Source organism: Triticum urartu, chromosome 1, assembly GCF_003073215.2.
Source record: "Triticum urartu cultivar G1812 chromosome 1, Tu2.1, whole genome shotgun sequence".
Classification (NCBI taxonomy): Eukaryota; Viridiplantae; Streptophyta; class Magnoliopsida; order Poales; family Poaceae; genus Triticum; species Triticum urartu.
In genome coordinates this window covers 49,025,154-49,051,656 of record NC_053022.1, presented here as the reverse complement: position 1 = coordinate 49,051,656, position 26,503 = coordinate 49,025,154, and the positions used below count along the sequence as shown (strand labels likewise).

Sequence of the window (26,503 nt, the reverse complement as noted above, 5' to 3'; positions counted from 1 at the left end):
TAATTCTTCGCGGTGCCATACCAATTGACTCAAACATAGGTGGCTCCGGCCACCGCCCTCTCTTTGGAGAGGTTGTGTCTCATGGTCGTCTCTTGTTGTCGTTTTGCCCCTTCTTCCCTTCGTGTTTGAGCTTGTTGTGAGGTGTTTTGTTCGTTTGAAGTTTCTTTGCGAAGACCTCTCTTTTCCTGTGTTTGGAAATGGCTTCTTCTTGAGCTCACGGTACTACCGCGTCCTGCCACGGTACTACCGTGCTTGGAAAGTATGGTACTACCGGCCCAGCGCGGTACTACCGCCTGGGAGAGAGGTACTACCGCTTTCGTGCGGTTCTTCCGGCCAAGCGGTACCACCGTGATGATACTCGGTACTACCGCGCTATCGGAGGCGCGTGGGGATAAGGACGGGAACAAGGAGGTTCTAACTCCCCCATACCCATTCGTCAGTTTTCCCCACTTCGTCTCTCTCTCTCTCTCTCTCGCTTAAGAACGGGGCCGGAGTCCCTCGCCGGATCTCCGTCTCCGGCTGCTCTCCTTGGATTCCGACCGGTGGGATCGTTCCCCACCACTTCCTCTTGCCATGGACCATGGTTTTCCCCAAATCCCTCTCTTTCTTGTTGGTTCTCTTGTCTCTAGGTTTTTGGGGAGATGCTTGTGTTCTTGAGATTTTAGGCCAAGTCTTTGCAAGAGAAGGTTGTAGGAGAGTAGTGTTGCGTAGAAATTATACTTGATATATCATCCCGTGGTAGATTTGATCAACCGTAGTTCCGCCGTGGTTTTGCGCGTCTTCTCAGATTCAAAAGTAGGTTCGGATCTGACGCGGTGCGGTACTACCGTGCTACTGGTGCGGTACTACCGCTTGTCCGGTACTACCGCCTGTTCGGTGTGGTACTACCGGATGTTCTGTGGCACTAAGGTCTTACTACCACTCCAAGCCACGGTACTACCGTGATTAGGAGCGGTACTAAAGTTTTAGTACCGCACGACCAGGCGGCACTACCGTTGTTGTCCCATCTTCCTCGTGGCAGTTATCCCGTATGCTTTCTACTTGTTTCCCTTGCTTTGTCGTGGTCTTTGCATTGATTCTTCTCGCTCTTTTGTGTGTGCTTTCTCTTGTGTCTTAGGTGGTGGCTCTCGCCGTTTCAATCCCAGTCATGACACTGGCTCCAAGCGACTGCGCAATCCTCAAGATGAAGCACCAGAGGGCTCCAATGCCCCCAAGCGCAATGTCAAGACCACTGCTAGCAAGCAATAGGAACCTGCTAAGGGCATGGATGAGATTCCCCTCAATGAGTACATCGAACGCCGAAAGATCAACCCTTATGTGAATGCTCGTGCTATCCTTAGAGGCACTGAGTTGTTATGGACCAAGCAGCAGGCTCTCATTTATCTGGATGTAATCAAGAACAAGCAAAACACCTACATGGATGTCAAGTGGATAGACATGAATCACATGAGGAAGGACAAGTTTCGTGACTACTTTGGAGAAGCTCTGGATTTGGTAGAGCAGTTCGGTATTGAACATGTGATCTCTTTCCACCTTGACTATGATCCTGAGCTTATCTATCAGTTCTTTGCCTCAGTTCACTTTCACCCCGGGGATGAGCGGAGGATGACCTGGATGACCAATGGCCGTCAGTTGTCTGCTACCTGCAAGGAGTTCATGGTTCTGCTCCACGTTCCTGATGACGGGCTTCACACACCCGTTGGTGTTCGCCCCCACACCAATTCCGAGTCTGCTAACAAGAACAAGCTTAAGTCGTACTATGTTGAGAAGGTGCTTCCCAGTGGCAAGTCGACTTGGGTGCTGAACTCTTTTCTGGATATCATGCATCGCATCTTCCGCAACACTCTGTTCCCTCGCATTGGCGACAAGGACAAGGTTCATTCCTATCTGGTGGACATGATGCTCCTGTGCGCGGAGACATGTTCGTCTCAGACTCAGCCACTTGATGTCTCACACATCATGTGGTGTGATCTTCGGTTTGCGGTGTACACTCGCAAGGTACCTATCTATGGACCATACCTGTTTCTGTTGATCTCCACGACTTGGGAGAAGCTGTACCCTGGTGATGAGTTCCTTGCTCCAGACTGGATTCGGCATGAGTCCATCAGTCTCCGCGTCAAGCCCAACTGGGCCAACACTACTACTCATGCTGAGGCGTCTGCTGCTAGGAGAGCTGTTGGTGAGGAGGAGGCCGGTGCAGAGGATGTTGCTGAGGACCGTGCTGCTAGGTCTTCCCCACCTTCCTCTGAGCCGTCGTGGGCCAAGAAGTTGAAGGAAAAGATGAAGACTCTCTTCTGCATGCAGGCAAAGGGGCAGTACAGGACTCACGTGGCATCCAAGGAGAGTCGCTGCCGCGACAAGAAGGTCATGAGGCTCTTTGGAGAGGATGTCTCTGGCGGTTCTAAGGATGCCATCATGCCAGAGGCTGCATGGATGGCGAAGCAAGGTTTCAAGTGGACTAGTTCTGAGGAGGACATCGAGGAGACCGTCCCCGCCGCCGAGTCTGACGAGGAGCACGAGGAGCATTGGGATGATTTCTTTGCCTGAGCCACCCCTTGTGTGTAGGTGTCCTCTCTGCCTTTTTGGCATCTCGATGCCAAAGGGGGAGAGAGTGTAGGGATTTGCGTGCTTGCGTGTCGTGTCGTCTTTGGTGTTTGCTTTATCGTTTGGACCTTGTTTGCTTTGGTTTAGTTTGCGCCCTTGAGACTTATCCTTCATATGGTGTAAGATATATGCACTCTATTCTATCCTAGTGAGCTTATGTTTGTGCTACTTGTTATGCTCGTATTTGCTATCTTGTCTAGTGTTAGCCTTACTTTTGCAAGATATGCCTTGTCTCTATAATATAGGGGGAGCTTTGATCTTAGTATGTGTGTCGTGGAGTCCAAAGCACCCATCTAGTTGGCACACATCTAGGGGGAGCCCGTCTATATTCTAGAGAGGAGGGGTTTGCGTTTGCTTAACCTTATTTCCTCTATGCAAATCCCGTATTGTCATCAATCCACCAAAAAGGGGGAGATTGTAAGGGCATGTTTATCCCTAAGGTGTTTTGGTGATTGATGACAATGCTTTTGCGGACTAATCGTGTGCCTTGAGTTTCCCAGACGTTTCATCGCTAGGCACAAGACGGTTTGGTGCCCCTCGAAAACTGTTGAAGACGGCGTCTTTTCTACGTTTCTTTTTGGTGGATTTGAGTCGTAGGAAAGCCGTACTATCAAGAGGGGGTCCGCGTCGAAAAGGTTTGGGTGAAATCATCACGTACACGCTTTCTTCCTTGTCCCCTCATTTCCCCTGCACTTTGGAGCATCCTCCGTTGATCCTCTTTTCCCTTGTCCTGACTGCTGTTGGTGTGCTTGTGGTAGTACTGCTCCTTGTTGAGCGGTAGTACCGTAGGCACCCGCGGTAGTACCGCACTTCGGCGCGGTAGTACCGCAGGTGCCCACGGTAGTACCGCTCCTCTGGAGCCGCAGTACCGTGGCCCCCAGGCCAAGTACCGCTCCTTTGCGGTAGTAGGGGCGGATGTAATTTTTTACATCTGCACCACTGCGGTAGTACTGCATCCCTTGTGCGGTAGTACCGTGCGCAGCCTGGATCAGCTGCCAAGCGGTAGTACCGCTCCTCTGCGGTAGTACTGTGTCGGATTTTTGCTTCTTCCGTTTACCAGCGAAAGTAGGCATAGATGTATCTTTATCCGTGCTCTTCCCAGGCTAGGGGTTTCCTGCCTTGCGGTAGTACCGCAAGCGGGAGCGGTAGTACCGCGCCCACGGCAGTACCGCCCTCACCTCTTGTGCTACACGTCTGCTCTAACTGTTGTTACGGTAGTACCGCGGGTCCGCAGGGTAGTACCGCGTGGCCTTGCGGTAGTACCGCTTGTCAGCAAGCGGAAGTACCGCGTGGCCCTGCAGTAGTACCGCTGGTCTGGGGCGATAGTACCGCTGGTCGCGGGCTGGTAGGTGGATAACGGTTGGATATTTGTCCTTAGCTATAAAAGGGGTGTCTTCTTCCTCTAGTTGACCACCTCTTCCAACCCTAAGCTCCATTGTTGCTCCAAGCTCCATTTTCGCCCGATCTCACTCCCTAGCCAATCAAACTTGTTGATTTGCTCGGATGTGGTTGAGAAGGCCCCGATCTACACTTTCACCAAGAGAAATTTAATTCCCCCCACTAATCCCTTGCGGATCTTGTTACTCTTGGGTGTTTGAGCACCCTAGACAGTTGAGGCCACCACGGAGCCATAGTCCATTGTGGTGAAGCTTCGTGATGTCGTTGGGAGCCTCCAATTGAGTTGTGGAGATTGCCCCAACCTTGTTTGTAAAGGTTCGGTCGCCGCCTCCAAGGGCACCAATAGTGGAATCACGGCATCTCGCATTGTGTGAGGGCGTGAGAAGAACACGGTGACCCTAGTGGCTTCTTGGGGAGCATTGTGGCTCCACACCGCTCCAACGGAGACGTACTTCCCCTCAAAAGGAAGGAACTTCGGTAACACATCCTCGTCTCCACCGGCTCCACTCTTGGTTATCTCGTGCCTTTACTTGTGCAAGCTTATTTGTGATATATCTCTTGCTTGTTTGTGTTCATATCTTTGTTGCATCATATAGGTTGCTCACCTAGTTGCATATCTAGACAACCTACTTTGATGCAAAGTTTAAATTGTTAAAGAAAAGCTAAATATTGTTAGTTGCCTATTCACCCCCCCCCTCTAGTCAACCATATCGATCCTTTCACGCTGCCCATTGGTCCACTGGATTGTGAGGGCGCGTGACTCGCATGAAGACTTGGTGCACGTGCTTGGTCCCTACTACCTGGCCAATCCTATTCATTGCAAATAAATTCCGCAACATCAGTAATGTTGCAAAACTTGCTCCCGCAACATCACCTACGTTGTGTGAATGTGAAGGCAAAAAAAAATTCTGCAACATTACCTTTGTTGCATAAAAGTGGAGACAATTTTTTTCTACAACATCACCATAGTTGCAAATTTTTCTGCAACAATACCATTGTTGCAAAACTTACATCATGTCTCCGCACAAAGTCTTTGTTTCAGCAACAACCAACTTGTTGCAATTCGTGAAGTCACACGATAACTCTTCAGTGTGGTTTGCAACAAAGTCGTTGTTGCAGAGAGATGAGCGTAACAACTAGCTTGTTGCAATTTGTGACGCTCACGTGGGAAGATCTAACGGCGTGGGAGGTGGTCGAACCTTCCCAAACTTCAACCGACAGACGCGTAGCACGGCCCTTGTTTCCGCAACACCGCACTTGTTGCAAAAGGGAGGTGGGGAGCGTGGATGGTACATTGGACGGCCAGCAGCGCGTCCATCCAACGGTCAAGCGCAACCCAAAATTCATCCCAGTTGTCTTTTGCCCAATCTCTGCCTCGTCCACTAGTGCATGAAATTAATTAGTCAAGAAATTAATTACACATATTAATTAGACATGCATTATAAATTGGGGGCTGCTACGCGTCAGCCGACGGATAACTAGGAAACATTCGCCGCCTGGCTGGCCAATGGATTGCTGCGGGGAGCCGTCCGATCTACTCATCCATGTGTGTCACCTCTCTTGCAACAAGAGTAGTGTTGCAGAAACATTTCTAACATACGCGGTGTTGTAAAAACCTTCGCAACAAAGGTGATGTTGCAAAAAAAATTGCAACAAAGGTCTTGTTATAGAATTATTTTGCAACAAGATTTTTTTTTGCAACAGAGGACTTGTTACAGAATTTTTCGCAACATAGTTCTTGTTGCAGAATTTTTTTTGCAACAAAGATGATGTTGCAGAATTCTTTTTCCCAGGTAAAGGCGGCGAACGACGGCGGCAGTAGAGTCCGGCGACGAGCAAGCCCGATCACTTCCATGGAGCTTCGGTCCAACATCGGTGACGTCGCAGGGGCAGTGCCGTTAGAGTTAGATGCGGCGGGGCAACAAGTGTAGCGAGAGGAAGATAGGGAGCGGCAGCAGGGTAGCTCAGTTGCACGGATAACAACCCTCGAGGATTCAGATCCTACAACACACGAGTTGTTGTAGTGGGCAAACTGCAACAAGAGCTAGTTCGAGGTGAGCCACGCATCGCACGTACTGAGACGACGGATCCGCCGGCTGAAGGCGAGCGTTTTCCTTATAAAACACAAAAGGTATCATCGAACATTAGACAAGAGATGTTAATTATGAACAGTACTATATTGGACTGAAGGATCACTAAAATTGTATTATCCATTGTGATACTATATAATTGTGATTTGCTAGTGTTTTGGTGATGGAAAGTAAAAAAACAGAAGTGCGTCAAGCTGTAAGGCAAGCTTCGCCGGAAGAGTAGGCCCAGAGCCCTAGCCAAGCCAAGCCAGTCTTTACCAGTATGAAAACATTTGAATTAGCTCATGGTGAAAATCCCAAAACGATGAAAAAGTTCGCAAGAGTTTCTCTGAATATATTTTTAAGTACACAACTATTAATAGTCAAATTTGAACTAAAACCACAAACACTTATTTATGGAATTTGAACTTAAACCACAACACTTATTATGTATAAGAGACGGAGAGAGCAGCATTCTTTCAACGTCAGAACGTAGTAACATTTGACACTATAGTGCACTTCCAAGGCTAGCGAAGAAACTTCTCAGTCCCCACTCACAATTTCTAACGATGAGTTCACAAATTCAAAACACAACCCAACAGCTCGAATAGTTAGTGAGGTGTTTGAAACAAAACTGAATAATCATCTATCTTTCCTATTAATAGCAATACATACATCACAAGTGTAACAACGCCAAAATTGGCGGACTGCAGTCTGCATAAAAGCTGCAGCCCTGACTGGCACATTCTCTGCACAACCTCAGCGTAAAAATAAGAATGTAGACGTCTCATTAGAAGCAAACCCAGGCTGCAGGTCACAATAAACGATTGCATGAATCCCCGGCAAGCAGACGCCTCCTGCGCATTGCAGGAGCAGGAGCAGTGCCTCCGCATGTCTTTTGCAAATCAGGCTCTAGAAATCTCAACGTACTCCATTGCCTTCTGCTTCACATGCTCGATTCTTTCTTCATCGCCCTGAGCCTTCTCGTATCGCAGGTATTTCTTGAACAAGAACTGTAAATGACGACCATGGCATCAAAAAACTTATATCAATGCAGGGAACGGTAATAAAGCAAGCGATGGCATCAAATTCTGAATGGCAAGAGATATTATGCAGGGCAGGGACAGATAGCAGTGAAGAGAGATAATGTTCATGTTTTGAGTAGAATATACAAAGAATGAGCCAAACCTTCATCTTTTTTGGAGGTAGACTAAGGCATGTCACCCTATCAAACAATGCCCGTATTATTTCGGTGTCACCAAGTCGAATTTCCTAAAAGAAATCATGCTTGTCAATGAGACTGGTAAAGTTGACAGAATAACAGACAGGTTGACGGTTTGCTAATGCAATATTACCTGGTCTAGGTAAACGCTCCAAATATCTGTTCTTTTCGGATACTCCCTTAGGATCAGCTCAAATCTGGATCTCCCTTCCTCAGCCACCCCACACTTGAACTCCAGGATAGCAGTCTGCGTTAGAAACTTTATACGCTTGCTTTGTGGTAGACTAAGAAGCGCACGGTTTACGACAGATTTGATGTATTCAACATCCTTGCCTTGAGTGAGAGAAAACTGAATGCGGCGCAACCAGATCTACAATTGCATCATGCAAGTCATAAAGTTGCTCCATATACAAAAAAAAACTAACCTTGCACGAAGTTTGGAAGTCATAAATATGCTCCAAATACAAAAACCAAAGTGATAAACTAACCTTGCACGAAGTTTTGAATCTTTTGGTCATTCTATCAAAAAGTTCATCTGCCAGTTCATTCTGTTTAGTCCTCTCGTACATTCCAAGAAGAGCCAAGTGCACCTTTTTGGGATCACAATACTGCAAGGCTCTTTGGAATATCTTCTTGACAGCATCCTTGCATATACCAACAGCAGATCAGTATCATCAACTGGAGCAGCAGAAAGAAACATAACATAGCGTCATTTTTAACTTACCTCCCGTGGACTCCCGTATTCATTTTCAAGGTTGAAGTATGCTACCCATACATTGAGTTTCTCCTCCTCCTCTCTAATGTTTATTGTTCTCAAAGCCCTAACAAACATGAGGGACACTTGCATTAAGATGACAATCTATGCAACAGGTTCGAAGTAAACAAATATTCAGCGAAGAAAACATAGATATCTTTGCATAATAGAGTAATAAGAATGGGAATTTTCATGGATTTTTTTTCAGAACAGTAAATTCCTATTGTCAAAAATTAGTCAGAACAGAATTTCAAAACAATTATCCTTATACTGCAATCGTACCTTTCAGCTACTGAACGTGCTTTCTCGACATCCGCAAGGTCTAACAAAAATGCCATATACTTTATCCAGACGAAGCTACTATTTGGAGAGCTCCTCACCAACTTTTCGAATTCATCTGGAGTCTGTGGTATATCTTTCTGTAAAGCCCTTTCCTCCAAGGCACTGATTTCTATTTCCCTGGGGAGGAAAATGGTGTAAGAGTCTGGATGCCACTGTTAAAGGTACAAGAATGAAATGTGTGGAAACCTTTGTTTTCTCGCCTTCTCCTTTAACCGTCTATCGCTCTTTTTTACATTTGATTCATTTCCATTAGCAATTTCATGAGCTTTCTGATCACCCTCTTGGTCAGAAACTTCGTATTCGTCCAAGGCGACCTGAAGTGGGGGAACAGAAGCCCTGGGTTCACGTCCAGGAAGAACTAAAGTGCTGTTAAAACCTCCAGACATCTGAGGGGCACGGCTGATGTCCATGGGAACCCTTCCACCATCATTCTTGTTGCCATTTTCATCATCAGTCAGATCAGAGTCAAAGTAAGATTCCTTAAGGCCAAGGGATACTCGGTGTCGATCCTCGTCAATCTGTATGAAGAAAATGAAAATGAAATTTAGCACACATGCAGTACAAAAGACCAGTCTAACCATAGATAAAACTTGCCTTCAAAATTTTAGCTTTAACTATATCACCAGCTTTGTAGCAAGCGTTGATATCAAGAACTGGTTCATCAGAAAGTTCTGATACATGACACAAGCCCACCTACAAAACAATGATCTACATTAACATACCAATTACTGATAAACACTTGCAGAATCAAAAGGACAATAGCATACCAGTTCACTGCTCTTGATTGTCACAAATAATCCATAGGATTCAACCCGTTTAACTTGACCATCAACGATGTCCCCAACATGCAGGTCACTGTAGCTAATATCATCCAACTTCTGCGATTTGCTACCAGTGCTCTTCCTAAGTGATACCTCAACTTTCCCTGATAGTGGTTCCGCAGACAATACCCTGCGGGATTTTTCCATTAGATCGGGGAGAGAATTTTATTTTTTTAGTTATATGTGCATTTGTCAATGGCGAGATCTAACCTTCCCTGTACAAGCATTCCAACTGAGAAATCCTTCTGGGGATTTTCGACATACTCATCTGACAGATTTGACAAAATAATCCTAGCCTCAACCATTCGAGAAAGCATGATGAAACACCCTTTGGGATTCACATTCTTCACATAACCCTAAATGTTTAGAAGAAAATCACATAAATTCACCATAGTCGCAATTTAAATGTCCAGAAAAGGGGAAAGTAAAAAAAACTGATTTCCTTTTTTACACGCCATCAGCAACAATTTCTGCTCATTTAGATGCCCAGTGGCTCACAGCCCAACAAATTGAGGCTAAGAGCATGCAGTGTAATTTTTTAAATACTTCAAAGTCTAAAACCAAAAGAAATTAAGGCATTTGTGCTCGGTTGTAACAGCTTCAAGAGAACTTCCTCCAAGTTTGATATTACCAAATTGTATGAAGATAGAAAATACCTTAACCTCTGTACCGGGGCACAGATCGTTGATCTTCTCAAACCGGGGAGCGCAAGTTGTCCTACAAAACAAAGATGTCACAGAATGACAGACATAATATTTTTCTGGACAACTAAAAATATTGTGTACAAAGTTCACCTCTAACAGGCCTATTTATTTGGTTGACTGTCTCGGTATTTTGTTTGAGAAGACAATCACGGCACAACCCCACATCCAAAAAAGCAGTTGCCACTAGCTGGTGTTAACTTATATCTAAGGTCTATTTAAATTATAGAGTACCCATATGACTTTTGACAAAAAGAAGCATATTCAACGCTACTAAATATTGTTGTATTTATTATGAACAATACTTTGCAAGCAACAAGACTTACAAATTATCAAGTTTTCTTGAGCGAAGTGATAGGTCAACCCGGACAGATCCTTCAGCTTGGCGGCTTACAGCCAGGACCTTGCACTTTACAAATTGACCTTCATGGATCCCAGATAGGGGTTCAGGTACCCACGAATCAACAATTTCAGTATAATGAACTCTTCCATGAAGATGAGGTCCAATCTGGATGACAAGCCCACCAACACCAGGTAGAATCCTTTGGATGCGTCCACCAATGATATCTCCTTCCTTCGTGTGTTCAGCAATAGAAGATACTGTTTTTTGTGTGTCATCTATATTCTCGAGCATGCATTGGTTATCAAACGCTTTCAGCCTCAACAACCTTTTCTCTCTGTTCACCCCAATAATGCGTCCTTTCACTGCTTGACCGACACTATAACACTGTTGGAACTCTTTTAATTCGCTCGGCTCAACTGAACTATCGAGAATAAATAAATGAGCCATAACCTTTCTGGATACAGTTAACCAGACCCACTCTGTATCCACCTTGACGACATAAGCACGTATGATGTCATTAATTGAGTGATTCAATTCAGCTTCAGATGCAGTTGATTCTTCCAAGTCTGCTGTTAAATTGAACCAGAAAAAGAAAGGCCAGCATCAGGAAACCAAGTCATCACAAGTCACAAGAAGCACCAAGAGTATATAGTGATGGTTAGGCTAAAAGGCGTTACACATATATGAAATGGACAAACAGAGAGATTTTGGTACAGCCTACCTTTAAGCAAGGATGGCTTAATAGATAGTTCCCATTTCAAATTTCTGCCAGTTTTTGCTGAATGTTCAGCTTGTGCAACAATTCTTGCATGGACCTTTTGCCCGATTTTGAGTTTACTAAAGGGATGCTCGCTGCAATCTTCTTCAAGGACCTGAGAGAAACATATGCCTATTACTGATCCATAATTACTTACAAAAATCACTATAAATAAACTAATAAAATCTAGTATATACCTCAGTAATATGAATCCTTCCATGAAGATTGACACCAAATTTCAAAATAACCTCAAGCGGCTTGATATCAATAATCTGCAACCAAACATGATTAATATTTATACGCAAACTATAAATAGAGAGTAAACGACTGATCATACGATTGCTATGAAAATAGTTGCACCTCTGCTTCAACAAGTGACCCAACTTTGTAGTCTGATTTCTTCTTAGCCCTTTTAGAACTAGAGATATTAGAATCATGGGCTGATCCTTTCGGGAGAAGGATAAGTCTTCCAGAAGGGTCAGAACTTGGGATACTTCCAACGACAACGTTAATGCTTCAATAAAAACAAACACAAAATAAGAGAAGAGTACTTCAAACTGTAACTGCATTTGTACTAAGAAAAGAAGGTAAGGGTTGTTAAATTTTAACACCAAAGTAATATAGGCTCGATAGTCTGCCGACCTTGAAAATCGCAAATGGTACATCTGCTAGTCATTTGCATGTGTTCGGTGCAATATAAAATGTTGCTTTATACTAACCCTTTCAAGATAATACACTAAACTTGTATTGTTCAGCAGCAAACATGGCAGATGCTCCTATATTATGAGATGATACGGCTCTACACATTTTCTACCGTGAATAAAGTGAACTTGCAACAACAGAAAATGTAACGCTTCACCGCACGAGACATTATCAAACCATATCAGAGAGTCCACACTGCAAAGCATATATAGGACTAGACTAATAATCATTCGACTGAGTTTCCATTTTAAAGAAGGGACAATGTGAGATCAACAGTGATGGTAACAATGCAGATACAATATTCAAAAACATTATAAATTCAATGAAAAGGTGGGCATGTGAAGTGCATCAACATTTCTACCAGGCTTGAGCAATACAATACTTGAGCTAGAAAACTTCATTGAGAAAGCTTGAGGTCAATTATGGTTGAATATATATACTCCCTCCTTCCATCTATATAGGGCCTAATGCGTTTTTCGAGGCTAACTTTGACCAAATGTTAGAGCAATAATATATGACATGCAACTTACACAAAGCACATCATCAAATTCGTATGTGAAAGGAGCTTTCAATGATATAATTTTCACATTATGCATGTCTTGTAGTATTAATTTTATCAATAGTCAAAGGCGGTCTTGAAAAACGCATTAGGCCCTATATAGATGGAAGGAGGGAGTACATATTTAGTATGTAGTGCAGAAAAATCAAGTCTAATTCAAGTGAGGTGCAAACTTGTCTTGAGCGCAATAATCAATGTTGGGTTGCATACTTGCATTGTCAACCCACTGACAAGTTCAGTCAAGCTAAGCTAGAGCTTATTCAATCTATAATAATGTCAGGTTCAAGGCGGCCTAAGCTAGATTGACTCACGTTTGACTCATTTAAGCTCCTAGATGCCTTGCATGTCCTGGCGACAGGACAGTTTACTGACATAGTATGTTCAGTTCAGAGTAATATGTATCTATGAACCAAAAACCAGAGACAAATTATAACATGCACAATCGTAACCAAAAGGGCAAAATAAAGTATTGCCAGTTGTATCTCAAAAAACCTGATCTGCAGTAGGCATACTGTAGAAATTATTAGAATTCTAAAAATGAACCTTTCAACTTTTGCTCCCCGACCATTCAAACAAGTAACTAATCAGTAGCAATACACTGAAGTAAGTTCACGTGATTACCACTGCCCATTATCATAGTGATGTTGAGGAAGCAACTGTGAGTTGTAATCCATCAACGGTGCAAAGCCTATTGCATGATTATACTCAGGGACAGAAAGAACCTGGATAGAACAAAATGATGAGAAAAGAACAGCAGTCAACCTTTATAAGGAAGTAATAAGAATAAACTAGTCAGATGAGTAATTTGCACACCATATAGCTGTCTTTGACTATCTCCACAACTGCATTGACTTCTTCCCGAAGCTCCAAGTCCAAAACCGCAGCTCTGTGACGTTTCTGAAGTGCAACAAACAAACCGGTCCAATATAACTAAAGTTGGTGTCAAAGCAATTGAAATTAGTACCATTAGAAAACTGGTAAATAGGGGGAGTAGCCATGCAGATGTTTTATTTGGTGAACTAAAAACAAACAACATGCAAACAGAGATTTTCAGACACAAATGTTGACAGTATTTTTTCGAGTTATGAAGCTACACTGCTAAATGTTTAGCCCATTGTGAGCAGTTTCAAGCAATGCTGTAGATAGGAAGGGCACAATCGCAAGAAGTACTTCAGTGCAGGTAAACTACTAAGCTACCCACAAACAACTACCACTACCAAATAACCAATAAATAATGGAAGAGACAATCCTTAACCGGCTAGACACATATATTGCTGAGAGAAGGGCATCTACTATTATTACCTTCTTTTTCTCATCCTTGCTGACACTGCCAACTAGTTCAGGTTTAAGCGATAAATTTACAACTCCATCAGATAAATCCACAACAAGACCCTTCACAGAAGAACCCACTTTTACAGTACTGCCACCAACTGCAGAAAAGGAAAAGTTTTGAATGATCGTAATCAGTAATAGTTAATATGCCATATAAGGAGAAAGTGAGTTACTTACGCTGATGATGTTCAATTAGACCAACAACATCCGGATGGTCTTTGAAGTTAAGGATAACACCATATTCTTCTACTGCTCCCACCTCACCCTTAACCAAGCTACCAATGCCAAAATATTTCACCCAGTCATGAGAAGTACTAGGAGCTGAATACTTCAATGCCGCAATCTGGACAAACAACAAGGTAACACCAATTGTCAGTGCACATGTTAAAGCACAGTCTCTGCTTTCATCGAAAGCTTTTATTATTGACCCCAGCCCAAATTACCACATTGCTAGCAGCTACTCACTCCATTCACAAATATAAGATGTTCTAACCTTTTTCTGAATCAGATATATATATAGACACAAATATAAGATGTTCGCTCATTTCAGTCTGAATGTAGTCTATATTGAAATACCCGAAACATCTTATATTTGTGAACGGGTGGTTCTAGATAAGACTTTCCTTCAGCCATTTAATCTTTTTTTCATCAAGGTTAAGCCATTTAACTTTGAGTAAGACACAAATAGATTTATATTATGACCTTCTGATCAAGAAGAAAATATCCTTGAATAAATGAACAATCAGGTGAAGAGCACATGGACTGTTGAAGTGAAAGCTTTACTCGAGCAGATTCTGCATTCACCTATAACAAATAATGAACCATTCAGTAAAGCAAACAACATAGTATCCAAACACGAAAGTATCAACAACACTATGTTATACGTACATTGAGGACATGACTACGAACTGATTGGCCAACACAGAACACATCAGAAAGCTTTTCTATCGGCCTGTCAACCGCCTTCAGGAAACACAAGGTTAGGCTTTTTTCAGAAATAGAGAGAACGACGAAGCCAAAACATGCAAGATAAGAGGCTGTTCCGAGATAAAGAGAGAAGCAGGGCTAATACATGCTTACTTTATCCTTGGGAGAGAAACCAGTTAGATGTCCAAGAAAGCGAACAAAACAACCAGCTTCGATGATGTTGCAAATGTAACCCTAAGGTAAAAAGAAATGTCAACTGATTTGCTCATTAATTATAATGTAACTGAAACAAAATGAAGAACTGTACATGAACTACAGCTCCTGCTTGCATCTGTGATATCTCTGATGGAATGTCATTTGCGGTGTTGATAAGTGAGTGCTTAGCGGAAAGAACTAAATTTTGGCCTTCAGTATCTGAAACAGCATAATACGAAAGGCAAATACTTAGTCAAGTTGAGTAATATCCACATGTAAAACAACCAAAAGTGCGGCAGGAAGGACATGTACATAAAAAATTTATGTGAGGAAATTACTATATACAGACTGAGTTATGCTACAGCTCAAAGTTCTTTGTCGTATAAAAGTACAAATATTACTAGCATTGTTTATGTGCTCGCCATAGGTAGCCTTACCACCCTATAAACAATGATTACTACTCCCTCCGGATGTATATAGTCATATTTTAGAGTGTAGATTCACTCATTTTGCTCCTTATGTAGTCCATATTGAAATCTCTAGAAAGACATACTCCCTCCGTAAACTAATATAAGAGCGTTTAGATCACTACAGTAGGGAGTAGTACATTGTACTCCCAGAAACTGAACAGTGGGGGGGAAATTGTAAATTAGTTCATACAAATTGTTGAATAACAAAAGAGACAGAACTTCAATGACTTTACCAAGAACTAAAAGCTGGTTGAACTCATGGCCAGGCTTCAACATATTCTTCAACTGAGCAGCTTGGCCTAATTAAGAAGAAAAGGTGTAAATGGGTGAACAGAACAAAGATGTACAAATGAGCCGGGGAAAAGGATTGTGGATGTGCAGGCTGTCTTCGTGTCTGTGTCTGTGCGTGTGGGGAGTCCAGACCGAATGAACCAAATATTTGAAAATCACAGGCAAGGATATACCATGATGATCTGCCAACTGTTCAGTAAGTATAGATCCCTTGGAGAAGCCATTGACACTGACCACAATAGTTGCAGGAGTAAGTCGCTCCACAACACCAGAAACAATAGTACCCACCTTTGCAGTATCAGCTTGAACGACCCTGCATGAGAAAGTAAAATTTTAGTTGTCAAGCTACACAACACAAAAGGAAAATTGCGTGCCAAAAACACAGGCACAGGTCTACGCACCAAGCAGGGATCTGCTCAGGACCTTTCCTGGTTAAAATTCGGTTCCTAGGTGTCAGCAGAAGCCAACAAGAGACTGAAAGTATTGGCAAAGACCATAGAAGGAAAAGGAGAGATCAAGTACCGTAGCACAGCGTTTAAGAATGCAACTGCCCTTTACCACACAAAAAAAACATGTATGCAAAAGCTTCAGCAATAACCTGGCATGCTAAATATAATATTATGGGTTCAAAAACACCAATGTATGTAGAGGTATCTGATAGTACAGTTTGTACAACTGCTCGCAGTGTAAAAGCATCTGGCCATTTCCTCTGTGCCAGATGTCTTTCTTTTGTGCAATGAGTGAAGTGTGGTCAATGGTGCGAGAGTTGGAAGATGGGATATTGTGACACGGGCTGAGCACCTATGATTTTCTTTAGCGAATCAAACTTGCTCGCACTAAAAGTGTGAACTCAGGGTTTGGCGAGGCTGGCTCACCCATGCCCACGCATACTCAGTTCACTTCAGTTGATGCATGGTGGGATGGCATGTGGCTGCTGCACCAAAACCTGGCAATGTAAACGGAGAGGACAACTCATCTACACCTGTGGAACGTGTCGAAGGAGCGGAATCAACAGATCTTCATCAGCAATAGACAAAGCTAAGGTGGCCTCTCTTGCTTTCAAGGATATACGTTCACATGTGGACTAACGTTGTATTGGATGTTCTAAAAATAAGCCTGTGCAACTGTTGTTACATATTCTAATCTTATCTTAATGAGAAAAGTGTTACTGCCAGTTTCTCAGAAACTAAAGAAACGTACTTCAAATCCAATAAAAGTTGTTTGTTACTCCCTCCATTTAAAGTGTTGTTAAGACAAGGTTTTGACCAACAATTACTCTATTAACACGGTTTATGTGATACATCATCACATTCACGAATAGTTTTGAGCATGAATCTAATGACATCAATTATACGTAACATTATTACGTTGTTAGCCAATCCTTATCAGAACAAAATAAAGACCTAACATCGATCTCTTCATAAAAGGACTATTTAAAAAAAAGAATAGAAAAATGACAGGAAATATAATCACATAATGACCTTTAAAATATTTAAGAACATATAAGGATAAAAACGACGGCCCAGTTACCCGTAACCATGTAAAACAAAAACTGATATGAGCAAGAGAGCAGAAAAAACAATAAAAGAACAAGAGGGAACACTCACCTATTAGAAGACATTGTAAAACTAACATATAGTTTCCTTGAAGTGGGGACCACGCTTACAATTCTACATTTGACAACTTGTCCAACATGATAAACACTTTCAGCTTCAATACCTGGCTCTAGTCCAAGTTCAGATCTGGTACAAATAAGGAAATATGTCAGAAGCATATATTCAATAAATAAAATTGTCGCTATCAAGAACAGCATAAGACAAATCACACTCATGGCTATATGCATCAATAGATGCAGGTGGCCGGCGGTACTCCTTTCAGAGAGAAAATCACAGTCAAATCCGATTTTCAATTCATTGAACTCAACAGACAGAGACTTCAAAGACAGAAGGAACATGTTTTAACCATCAAGATCATCACATGAGTGTGGAAAAAAATATGCAGGTTAAGAACATATAGCTGATGAATTTCATAAGAAATGAGAGGTCAACCTGCTAACAAACCCCTGAACTCCATTGTAAAATCTCACAAAGCACCCATGCTTTTCTATTTTAGTAATCCATCCATGAGTCACTAAACCAATCTTTGCATCAGCATACGAGGCCAACACTTCAAGTTTTGATTTGACCTGAAGGAAATCCAGAATTTTATTGATCAGCTCCCACAGAGGCAAGAAAATCAATCTGAAGAACAATATTCCATCATGCTCTATAATATACTCCCTCCCTCCCAAAATAAGTGTCGCTGATTTAGTACAGAGTTATCTGTCCCAAAATAAGCGATACTTATTTTGGGACGGATAACTTTGTACTAAATCAGCGACACTTATTTTGGGACGGAGGGAGTACAATTTGCAGTATACTAAACATTTCAAGGGTGAGAGTGCAGTTAAGGTACCAGAGACTTCTTGTATGTCACTGTTATTCTCTTGGATTTGCAACCCAAAACACGGAAAAGTAATTCAGCTCCAGCCTACACAAAATTAACAAAAAAAAGGAAGTGTCAATGGTGGACATGTTATGCATCTTAATCATATATACCAGTCTTATGGTATATGCAATGGAAATTAAGAGAGGAAGAAAAAGAACAGAATGGCACCTTAAATTTCTTCGGTGGCTTTACAATGTTGTCTAACTCAGACATGTGAGGAAGTGGGCAAAGTGCTTTCACACCACTTGAAAACTGCACAATTGCGCCAAAAGGCTCAACAGTAACAACCTTAGCTCTCACTACCATACCTGGTTTGACATCAGCATGAGTGAAAACAGAACCTTCAAAAGCACTGTCCTGGAGAAGGATAAGATATGGAGATCCTCAGAAACAGCCTATTTTGCTAGTTTACGAAAAGGAGGTAAATCTGATTTAAAGGACTGCCTGGCATGCTTTGATATTAATTAAGCACATGCAACAGCTGGAAGCAAAATGATTTTTCAGATGCATGTCAAAAATAAAGATGAACCAACTTAATACATTTAAAAACAATGGAGCTAGAATAGAAGAAGCCACATGCTTAATGAAAGAGAATGAACATACCTTGCCATCACATTAATTATAAATCCAGTACTACCACAAACAATTTTATCATAATTAATCATTAAGAAGTAAAGAAGTGACTTGTAAACAGTGGCCAGGAATATTAAGCAGCACCACGGAAACTAACATAACAATTATCATCAGATGACCCCCTCCATGATGCATTCAGTACCTCAGTTTCGAATACATGCACTAACACATGGTATGGATCAGGTACCCATCTCATCTTTTATAACCATATGAACTCCACTGTACAGCTTAAACCGACCTTTGCAGAACATAATTGCTAGATAAATACATAATTGCTAGATAAAGAAGATGGTGCAAGAGTTCAAGCATTGAATGAGCATATTGGGTATAAAAAAGGTAGGATGTAACACAGACCAGGGTGTATCAACTAAGAAGGAACACTGAGCATCAAAACGGGTTAAGCACTTAAGTGTACGGATATTCAATAGTAAACAAAGGCACAGAATAAAAACTATAAGTGGCCAGATGTGATTACTTTTAGGGTGCCTAGTGCAACTCCTTCAAGATGTCGCACTCCAAGTACACGGACACGTGTCAAGCTGCCTTCCCTAAACTTCTTCTCCACATTCTTCACATCCTTGTCTGATACATCGTGTATCTAAAGATCACAATCGCAATATCCAAATATTAAGATGGATCTTAATGAATAATGCCTTCAGTGATGGCAAGCAAATAGCAACATAAGATTGGCCCTTTTGTAAACAAGAATAGGCCAAGGCAATAACATATTTGAAATAACACATACACTAACAAATCCAGGTGATGGAGTTGGAGAAGGTATTTCAAGAAAAAGACCAGCCTTTTTATCCACCCTCAGCACCCGTGATTTGTCATATATTTCTCCAACTTTAACATTCTGCATAAGGAAAATCGTCAATCAAAATTGAATAAGACTAGGACAGGAAAGCCCCTCTTCGAATATAGACTAGACTAAAGCCAACTATGCAGGCATAAATGAAAATATTCAAGAATGTACCAAAAGAATTGGTCAGGCAAAAGCAGTAAACTTACAATAGGGGGTACATTAAGACGAAGTAAGTGTTGGTTCAATGTAAGCCCAACTGCTCTTGTTGAAGGATCAACAAACAAGATGCGGGCATTTACCTGCAAATTGTAGCACAAAGCGTAATGAAAAAATCACTCACAAGTCCTACAGTCCAAGAGAATAACCAACAATATGTTTCAACAACAGAAACACAAAAGAGAGAAGAGGGATCATCATGCAGATCAAGTCAATTTAACTTTTCGATTAAATTAGCAGCAAACAGTCCTTGTGACAAGCGTGGACCACGTGCCTTCTAGCAAAATATCAACCTCAGGTAAATGTGGTAAAGAAAGCAACGCCCTATTCAATTTAGACCCAATTAGAATGGTAACAAGTGGGCTAGCCAGCCAATCTTTTGTGGCTATGATGCTAGTTTATTGTCGGCTTTCTTTCCGGATGCTGAAAAGGCCTGAAATACATGCCTTTGACCCTTTTTCCAAACTATATGCTAGATAAATTAGTAAAAGATAAAGTACTTCTCATGATAAAAATACTTAATTATGCAGAGGTTTAAATGGACAAATAAAAATAATGCATGAAGTATAACTTTGAAGACATCCACCAGTGCTTTTCACACATTTAAACATACAGTAGCAAGTCATATTCATATATACTGTTGCATATCATTTAAGTTCACCACCGACAACTTGTGACATGCTCACATGCCCACGTGTCCTGGAAAGTGGGGTTCTGCATCTTCTGGGGAAAATGGTACCGCCATAGTTGAGAAAATTATCATAACAGAAGTCATGTGCAACATGGTCACTTGTCATTCGATGATTAGACTCATTGTGATAAGTGATGGTTGACTTTTGCCACATTACAGGGTTATTCGTTAACCTCCGGACCGGTTTACAAGTCCCCCTGGACTTTTGAGCCTCACTATGACCACCAATTTAACCAACAAAATATAAGTCATATGCCACAAAAAGTAAATCACTGGAAACTTCTTCCGAATGTGAATCAACTGATATACTTTTTGTGGCATGTAAATTATATTTTGTTGGTTATAAATCGGTCAAAGTTATGCTCAAAATAAGTGGGGGCATGTAACCGATTTGGAGGGAGCATATTCTAACACATGAGACAGAATACAGGAACAGGACACATTCATGTAGTGTTCTTGTCTTACTAGAACCACAGACAGATGAGCAGCCTAAGAGGTAAAGGAGTGAGTAACCAAACAAAGTTTCTCGGATTATTGTTATTGTTCTACTGCTACTACCACTATTCTCATTGTTATTATTGCTATCCCAAGCTTACAATCTGAGAAAACTTAAGTCTGAAATAAGAAAAATGTCAAGAAAAAAGAACATTTTTGGCAAGGAATCATAACCGACCACCCTACAATTTTGGGTACAGTTGAAGTACCCAAAACCATGCGCACAGATGATAAAAAGAGAATTCACAGTAAGCGTCAGTGAACGTAAAATAGGTACAAACATTGTGCAGACTCATTATTAGGACTGATCAATGCAAATATTATAGACTCCGTGGCCACAAGCGCACGGCCACTATCAAATCTATAGGGAAGAATTACTGACCTTCTTATTCTTGCTGTAATCATCTTTCCAATTACCAGAAGGGAAGGAGCTCGACAAATTAAAAATATCAGCCTGATAAGGAAAATACGCTCAATGTAATAATTAAATAAATAAAATCCAAACCATGGGAAAGTTAAAAAAGAAAATACTGAAGTGTGGAAAAAAAGTTACCGTTCCAGTAAAGTAAGTAAGAAATGATAGCATAACTCCATTTTCAAGGACTGAATGAACACGTGCACTCATCATCATGCCAGGAATTAGATGATCAATGGAAAGGCCTTTCAGATCTTTAATCTAGATAAGAACAGACTTATAAATTAGCGATGACTAACATGATACAGAATAAACTCAAAAGGCACTGACTAATAATTAATGAGCATACAATGGATTTAGAGATCAAGTCTTCATCAGAACTCAAGTGAATAATAGAGCGAGTTTTATCAATCCCCTTCACGACACATTGTATGAGTTGTCCGCTCTCAATCTTCTCAGTTTCTACAAAAGAATACCAGTTGATTAGCTCATAGGTACATCCCGAAACAAACATCATGATCAGCATTTTACAATGCTGGGCAAGGTCAAAGAGAATCATTTGATGAATACAGCAGACACATACTCCCTCCATTTCCAATTATAAGATGTTTTAGATATTGCAATATGGACTACATAAGTACATATGGATAAAAATGAGCGAATATACACACTAAAACGCGTCTAGATGCATACGAATCAGAGAAAATAGAGAAAAGCTAAAACATCTTATATTCAGGAACGGAGGGAGTACATCAGTAACACTGTTCCAAATAATGTTAAGTAGTAAGCCAGCAGACAGCCCGGCAAGCTCTGTCTTACTGTGCTATGTGCCTTGAGTTCAGTAACTTATTTGAAAAATACACTTATAATCAAATATGCCAAATGAGGAGTCTAGGCACGAGCAAAGTTTACAAATTTCCTCCTATTTAACTATATTTTGTACACTATATGCCTTGCAATTGCTAGAAATCAGGAGTAGGTACTGCATTTATTAATAGTTTAGAACAACAAAAGGATACGTCTGAGTTAATAAAAATGTACCTACAAGTAAAACAAATAAAAAAAAAGGTGCAGCCTGACAGCGTTTTTTTTTCACAAAAAGCAATTGCTAGAAATTGGACTATTGATATTATCAGCACTAAATAATTATATTGCCATAAGCATGTAAACAAATACATTGTTCTAGCAGCTATCTGAAGCTGCTAATGTAGAACAATAACTGGCATGAAGTGCACACTTATCTAGGCATGCATAATTTCTTAACAATCAATAATTGTAACTGTGACCTTATTAAGCAATGTCTACCTTTGCCAGCTTTTGGCATAAATCCACTAAATGTCGATACTCCGAAATAAAGAATGTAACCATGGTCCTCGACGCTTTTCACTTGAGCAGTGAGCACCTGAGAAACATAATATAAAAGAGTTGGCTCAGAATCTAACACATCGAAGTTTGTCAGAGGTATAAGAGAAGTGTAGGTAGATAAGGGACAGCCGATTGAGCAGACTATGGACACCGTACATGTTACTGGTGTGCAATAGCACCTTAATAGAACTATCAACAAATGAAGAGAAGCCATTTCAGTGCGTACATAAAAGACCACCAATGAGCTGACTGTTGATCTGGGTGAGCAGAAAAAATTTAATAATAATTACCAACCATAGTTCCATTAAGTTTTTCTTTTTTATAAGCAGTTGCAAGGATGCTTTGTTTGCTGCCATTACAACAGCCCAGTTAGGGAGGCAACCTCATTCTTAAAAAATCGACCCTTTGTGCAAGTTGATTGCTAGTTTGCCACCACGTGCTGAGCCTGGATTTCTCACCAGTCAAAAGCTCATGCCCTGACTAAACTTTCAAACAACAGTAGGGGCCAATCTTGGATATAAGCGAAACACCCCTTCATTTATACACAAAATTCCAATCTTGGCTATCAGCGAAACACCCCTTCATTTATATACAAAATTTATAAACAGGTTGACCACATTTACTTTACTGAAAGGATAGAAAGGGTGATGGGTGGTGGGAGCGAAGGGTGACATTAAGTTGCCATTGTTTGACCAAAATGTTGACTATCTAAAGAAAACTAAACAAGAGAAGTGAGTTTTCCATGATAGCATCAGTAGTTCTCATTGGATGTTCAAGTCTTCTTTCTATTTTGACCGTTGGGATGGCTGGAGGAGAACATGCTTGGATGTATGCTCTGGCATGTTTCAGTTCTGTTGGGGTGTAATTGTTTTGTGCGTGTGAATTTTTGCATGGGTACAAAGTTTTGAGCAATTACACATTATGCTAGAATTGTACATCTGCAGTCAGAGACTACGGTTGTGGGCTATGACATTGTACATATCAAGAACTAAGATGGATAAGGATAAGGAAAATGTACAAATTTCACTGTCCTGGCAGGAGTTAAGCTGGTATCATGCATATCTAGAACCAACAAGAGCCAAGGCAAATATAAATACCATTCCATCCTGGATAGCATCCAGAGAAAGACCCTTGTACATCCGGCTCAACCGCAATGATAACCAAACCCGTTTGTGCGCTTTTCCTTCTTTCTTATCATCATCAACTTGCAGAACCATACAAGGTACAAGCTGACCAACATGAACAACTTCAGCACATACACTGCCATCATTATCCTGCAGTCAAACAGATTAACAGAATAACAAAAATCAATATCAACATCAATTGCATTTTCTGGATAGCAACTTCGAGAACACAACTAAATTTTCATTATTAGTGGCAAAATATAGATTGCAGAAACCTTGGAAACAAAAAGATACCAAAAAAATCAATACCTTGCTATTTCCATGCAAAGCAATGTCCGAAACTTCCTCTGTGCGAACAAACCCTCTCATTCCGCCAGGTAGACTCACTATAATGTCTTTTTGGTTAACTTCGATTACAACACCCCAAAGCTTCATGCTTGGTGAAATATTCTGATAAAACAGAAAAAAGAAAGGTTGGTATGGCCGTTTCACCAAAACGGCAGCAATTAATCCAAGAGTCTCACCAATGGAAAAAACATCCCAAATCTAATCAGTAATTTCTGTTAATGTAGACAGATAAAAAAACATAGCTGACAATTAAAAGAGACATTGTGCTAATGAAAACTCTACCTGAGTTTTGCTCAATTCACTGACTCAAATTGGTCCTTGTAATTGACTATCACAAGGGAAGCCACATCTAAGCAAAGGCATTTGTTCAGGTTATTCTGATATTAAGAATTTCACAATTCACTTTTTCTAATCGTCTTACACTTGATATATTGTATTATGGGGAAGGTGAGTCCACTGATGCTACACCTCACGAGCACCCGTCAAGGCTTCCTCTCATATGAGGAAGGTGAGTCAACTGATGCTACACCTCACGAGCACCCGCCAAGGTGCCAACTTAGGCCTTGTACAATGCAAGGTGCTTAGAAAGATGCTTAGTGAAATAAACCTAGTTTTTCCTAAGCACCAGTGCTTATCTCTACAGGAGAGGTGCATAACTAAGTGTCTACCCTCTACAACGAAACCGGTGCTTGAAGAAGAAATGGTTTATTTTTCTAAGCACCTCTACTAAGCATCTTACATTGAATAAGGTCTTATGCTGTCATAAATGTACCAAATTAACATACCAGGTAAAAATCAACTTAATGGGGTTGAGGCACCTTTAACATTTTAAAATGCACTTTGTGTCACTGGAAACTACCACTTGTGTGCCATACTTTGGGAGCGCTCTGTGGCATGCTGTGTCAAATTCCTAAAGGTTGTGTTAGGCATATACCACATGTGGGGTCAAAGGCTCAAAGCTAATTCGCAGTCTGGAGCTGATGATGCTTGATGAACAAACTAGCAGAACAGGTTACACGACACACCATGAAATTGGCAAGGCTAGGACGCGATCATAAAAGGGCATTGCTGCATACAACCTACCAGCCAGTGATTGGTGCATAACACAAGGGTTGCAAAGCAAATCCTACAGAGGGACAGTTTCAGAGAGTTCAAAACCTTCAAGGTGATGCGATTGGCGAAGCGTGGGAGCTTCCCAGTGGTAGCCCCGCCGAAGAGGGTCCCCAGGTCATCATCGCCGTCGATTCCCGACGAGGTGTTGGCTTTCCTCTTCTTCTTCCCCCTCCTCTCCTCCTTCTCGAACTCCACCTCGGCCTCCGTGCGCGCCTCGGCCATCTCGTCCCTGCTCAGGAGGCTGCGCCCTCCTGCGGAGGGGAACAGGGAGACCCCACGTCAGCATATACGAAACCAAAACGCGAAGGGGCGGGGCCAGGCCGCGCGCGCGGCCGTCGCTCACCTCTGGGGAAATCGCCGTCGTCGGCGGCGTTGAACAGAGCCGCGGGGTGCGGCGCCGGCTGCTGCCCCTGCTCCTGATCCTGCTCCTCAGCGCCGCCCGCCTTCTCCCCCTCCTCCTTGCGGTGGTTTTTGAACTCCTTGCGGTTGGGGCCCAGCCCCGGCTTGCCCGGGCGGTCCGCGCCCTTCCCCTTCTTCCTGTCGCCGTGCGGCGCCATGGCGGCGAGCGCCCGGGGTGACGCGGGGGGGAGGGGGTGGGCCAAGGGCTCGCGGGTTTGGAGCCGGCCGGGTGGAGGAAGCGACGGGCAGTGGGGTTGGGAGCGGCGGCGCCGACGAATGGGGGGGAGGGTTTAGGTTTTAGGTGAGGTTTTAGGGGAAGGGGGTACCGGACAGCGGACAGGAGAGGGCGGACTCTCGTGCCCGCGGCGCTGCTTTCCCTGGGCCCGAAACCTTGCGATTCTCTCGTGTTTGGGCCGTCCGAGCATTTTTCCAGAAAAGAATTCGTTAAATAAAATTCAATTCCCCTAAAAAAGGTTAAGTAAAATTCAATTCTAAAAAGAATAATTCACTCAAGGAAATCTAAAAGAATAATTTATTACTTCCTCCCATCAAAATTACTTGTGGCTCAAACGGATGTATCAGATGTATCTGTTTGAGCGACAAGTAATATGGATAGATGGGAGTGCAATAATATACATATACATTAATTATTGAACTTTTCAATTCTGGCCAAACCAAGTGTGGAGGACATCCCTACCATTGTTACTTACACTCACCGCCTCTGTTGTTACGCATGATCAACTTTGACCAATCACTAGAACTCGCGCACTAGTTAAACTAGATGATGCCCCACGCGTTACTGCATGAATTGGTTGCAATATATTTCAATGAGATTTTTATTGTGTGGAATACAAATATTTATATTAATAACACGTGAACCAAAATTAAAAATACATAGGGCTTATTATATTCAATTGTGTACCGT

General features: G+C 41.9%; 1 protein-coding gene across 2 annotated transcripts; it reads right to left on the bottom strand.

The window, feature by feature from the left end:
• Window positions 1-6,599: 6,599 nt before the first annotated feature.
• Window positions 6,600-25,907, bottom strand: LOC125546232 (rRNA biogenesis protein RRP5). Of its 2 annotated transcripts, none has more exons than XM_048710400.1 (40): window positions 25,523-25,907; window positions 25,225-25,430; window positions 24,028-24,168; window positions 23,692-23,868; window positions 22,535-22,631; window positions 21,579-21,691; window positions 21,368-21,490; window positions 21,197-21,268; window positions 19,619-19,711; window positions 19,353-19,463; window positions 19,083-19,205; window positions 18,143-18,331; window positions 17,942-18,016; window positions 17,536-17,672; window positions 17,095-17,229; window positions 15,661-15,800; window positions 15,430-15,495; window positions 14,839-14,945; window positions 14,685-14,765; window positions 14,493-14,567; window positions 14,307-14,408; window positions 13,782-13,947; window positions 13,575-13,702; window positions 13,086-13,169; window positions 12,894-12,994; window positions 11,372-11,525; window positions 11,209-11,283; window positions 10,976-11,126; window positions 10,238-10,823; window positions 9,867-9,927; window positions 9,421-9,566; window positions 9,157-9,340; window positions 8,984-9,082; window positions 8,576-8,907; window positions 8,330-8,506; window positions 8,018-8,114; window positions 7,782-7,937; window positions 7,427-7,663; window positions 7,260-7,343; window positions 6,600-7,084 (listed from the first exon to the last, which is right to left on the bottom strand). In XM_048710400.1, the coding sequence occupies exons 1-40, from the start codon at window positions 25,734-25,736 to the stop codon at window positions 6,977-6,979; spliced, it is 5,703 nt and encodes a 1,900-aa protein (XP_048566357.1). In that variant the 5' UTR covers window positions 25,737-25,907; the 3' UTR covers window positions 6,600-6,976. The 2 variants fall into 2 exon arrangements, with proteins under 2 accessions (XP_048566357.1, XP_048566362.1); XM_048710405.1 differs by having other exon boundaries at window positions 10,238-10,820.
• Window positions 25,908-26,503: the final 596 nt, after the last annotated feature.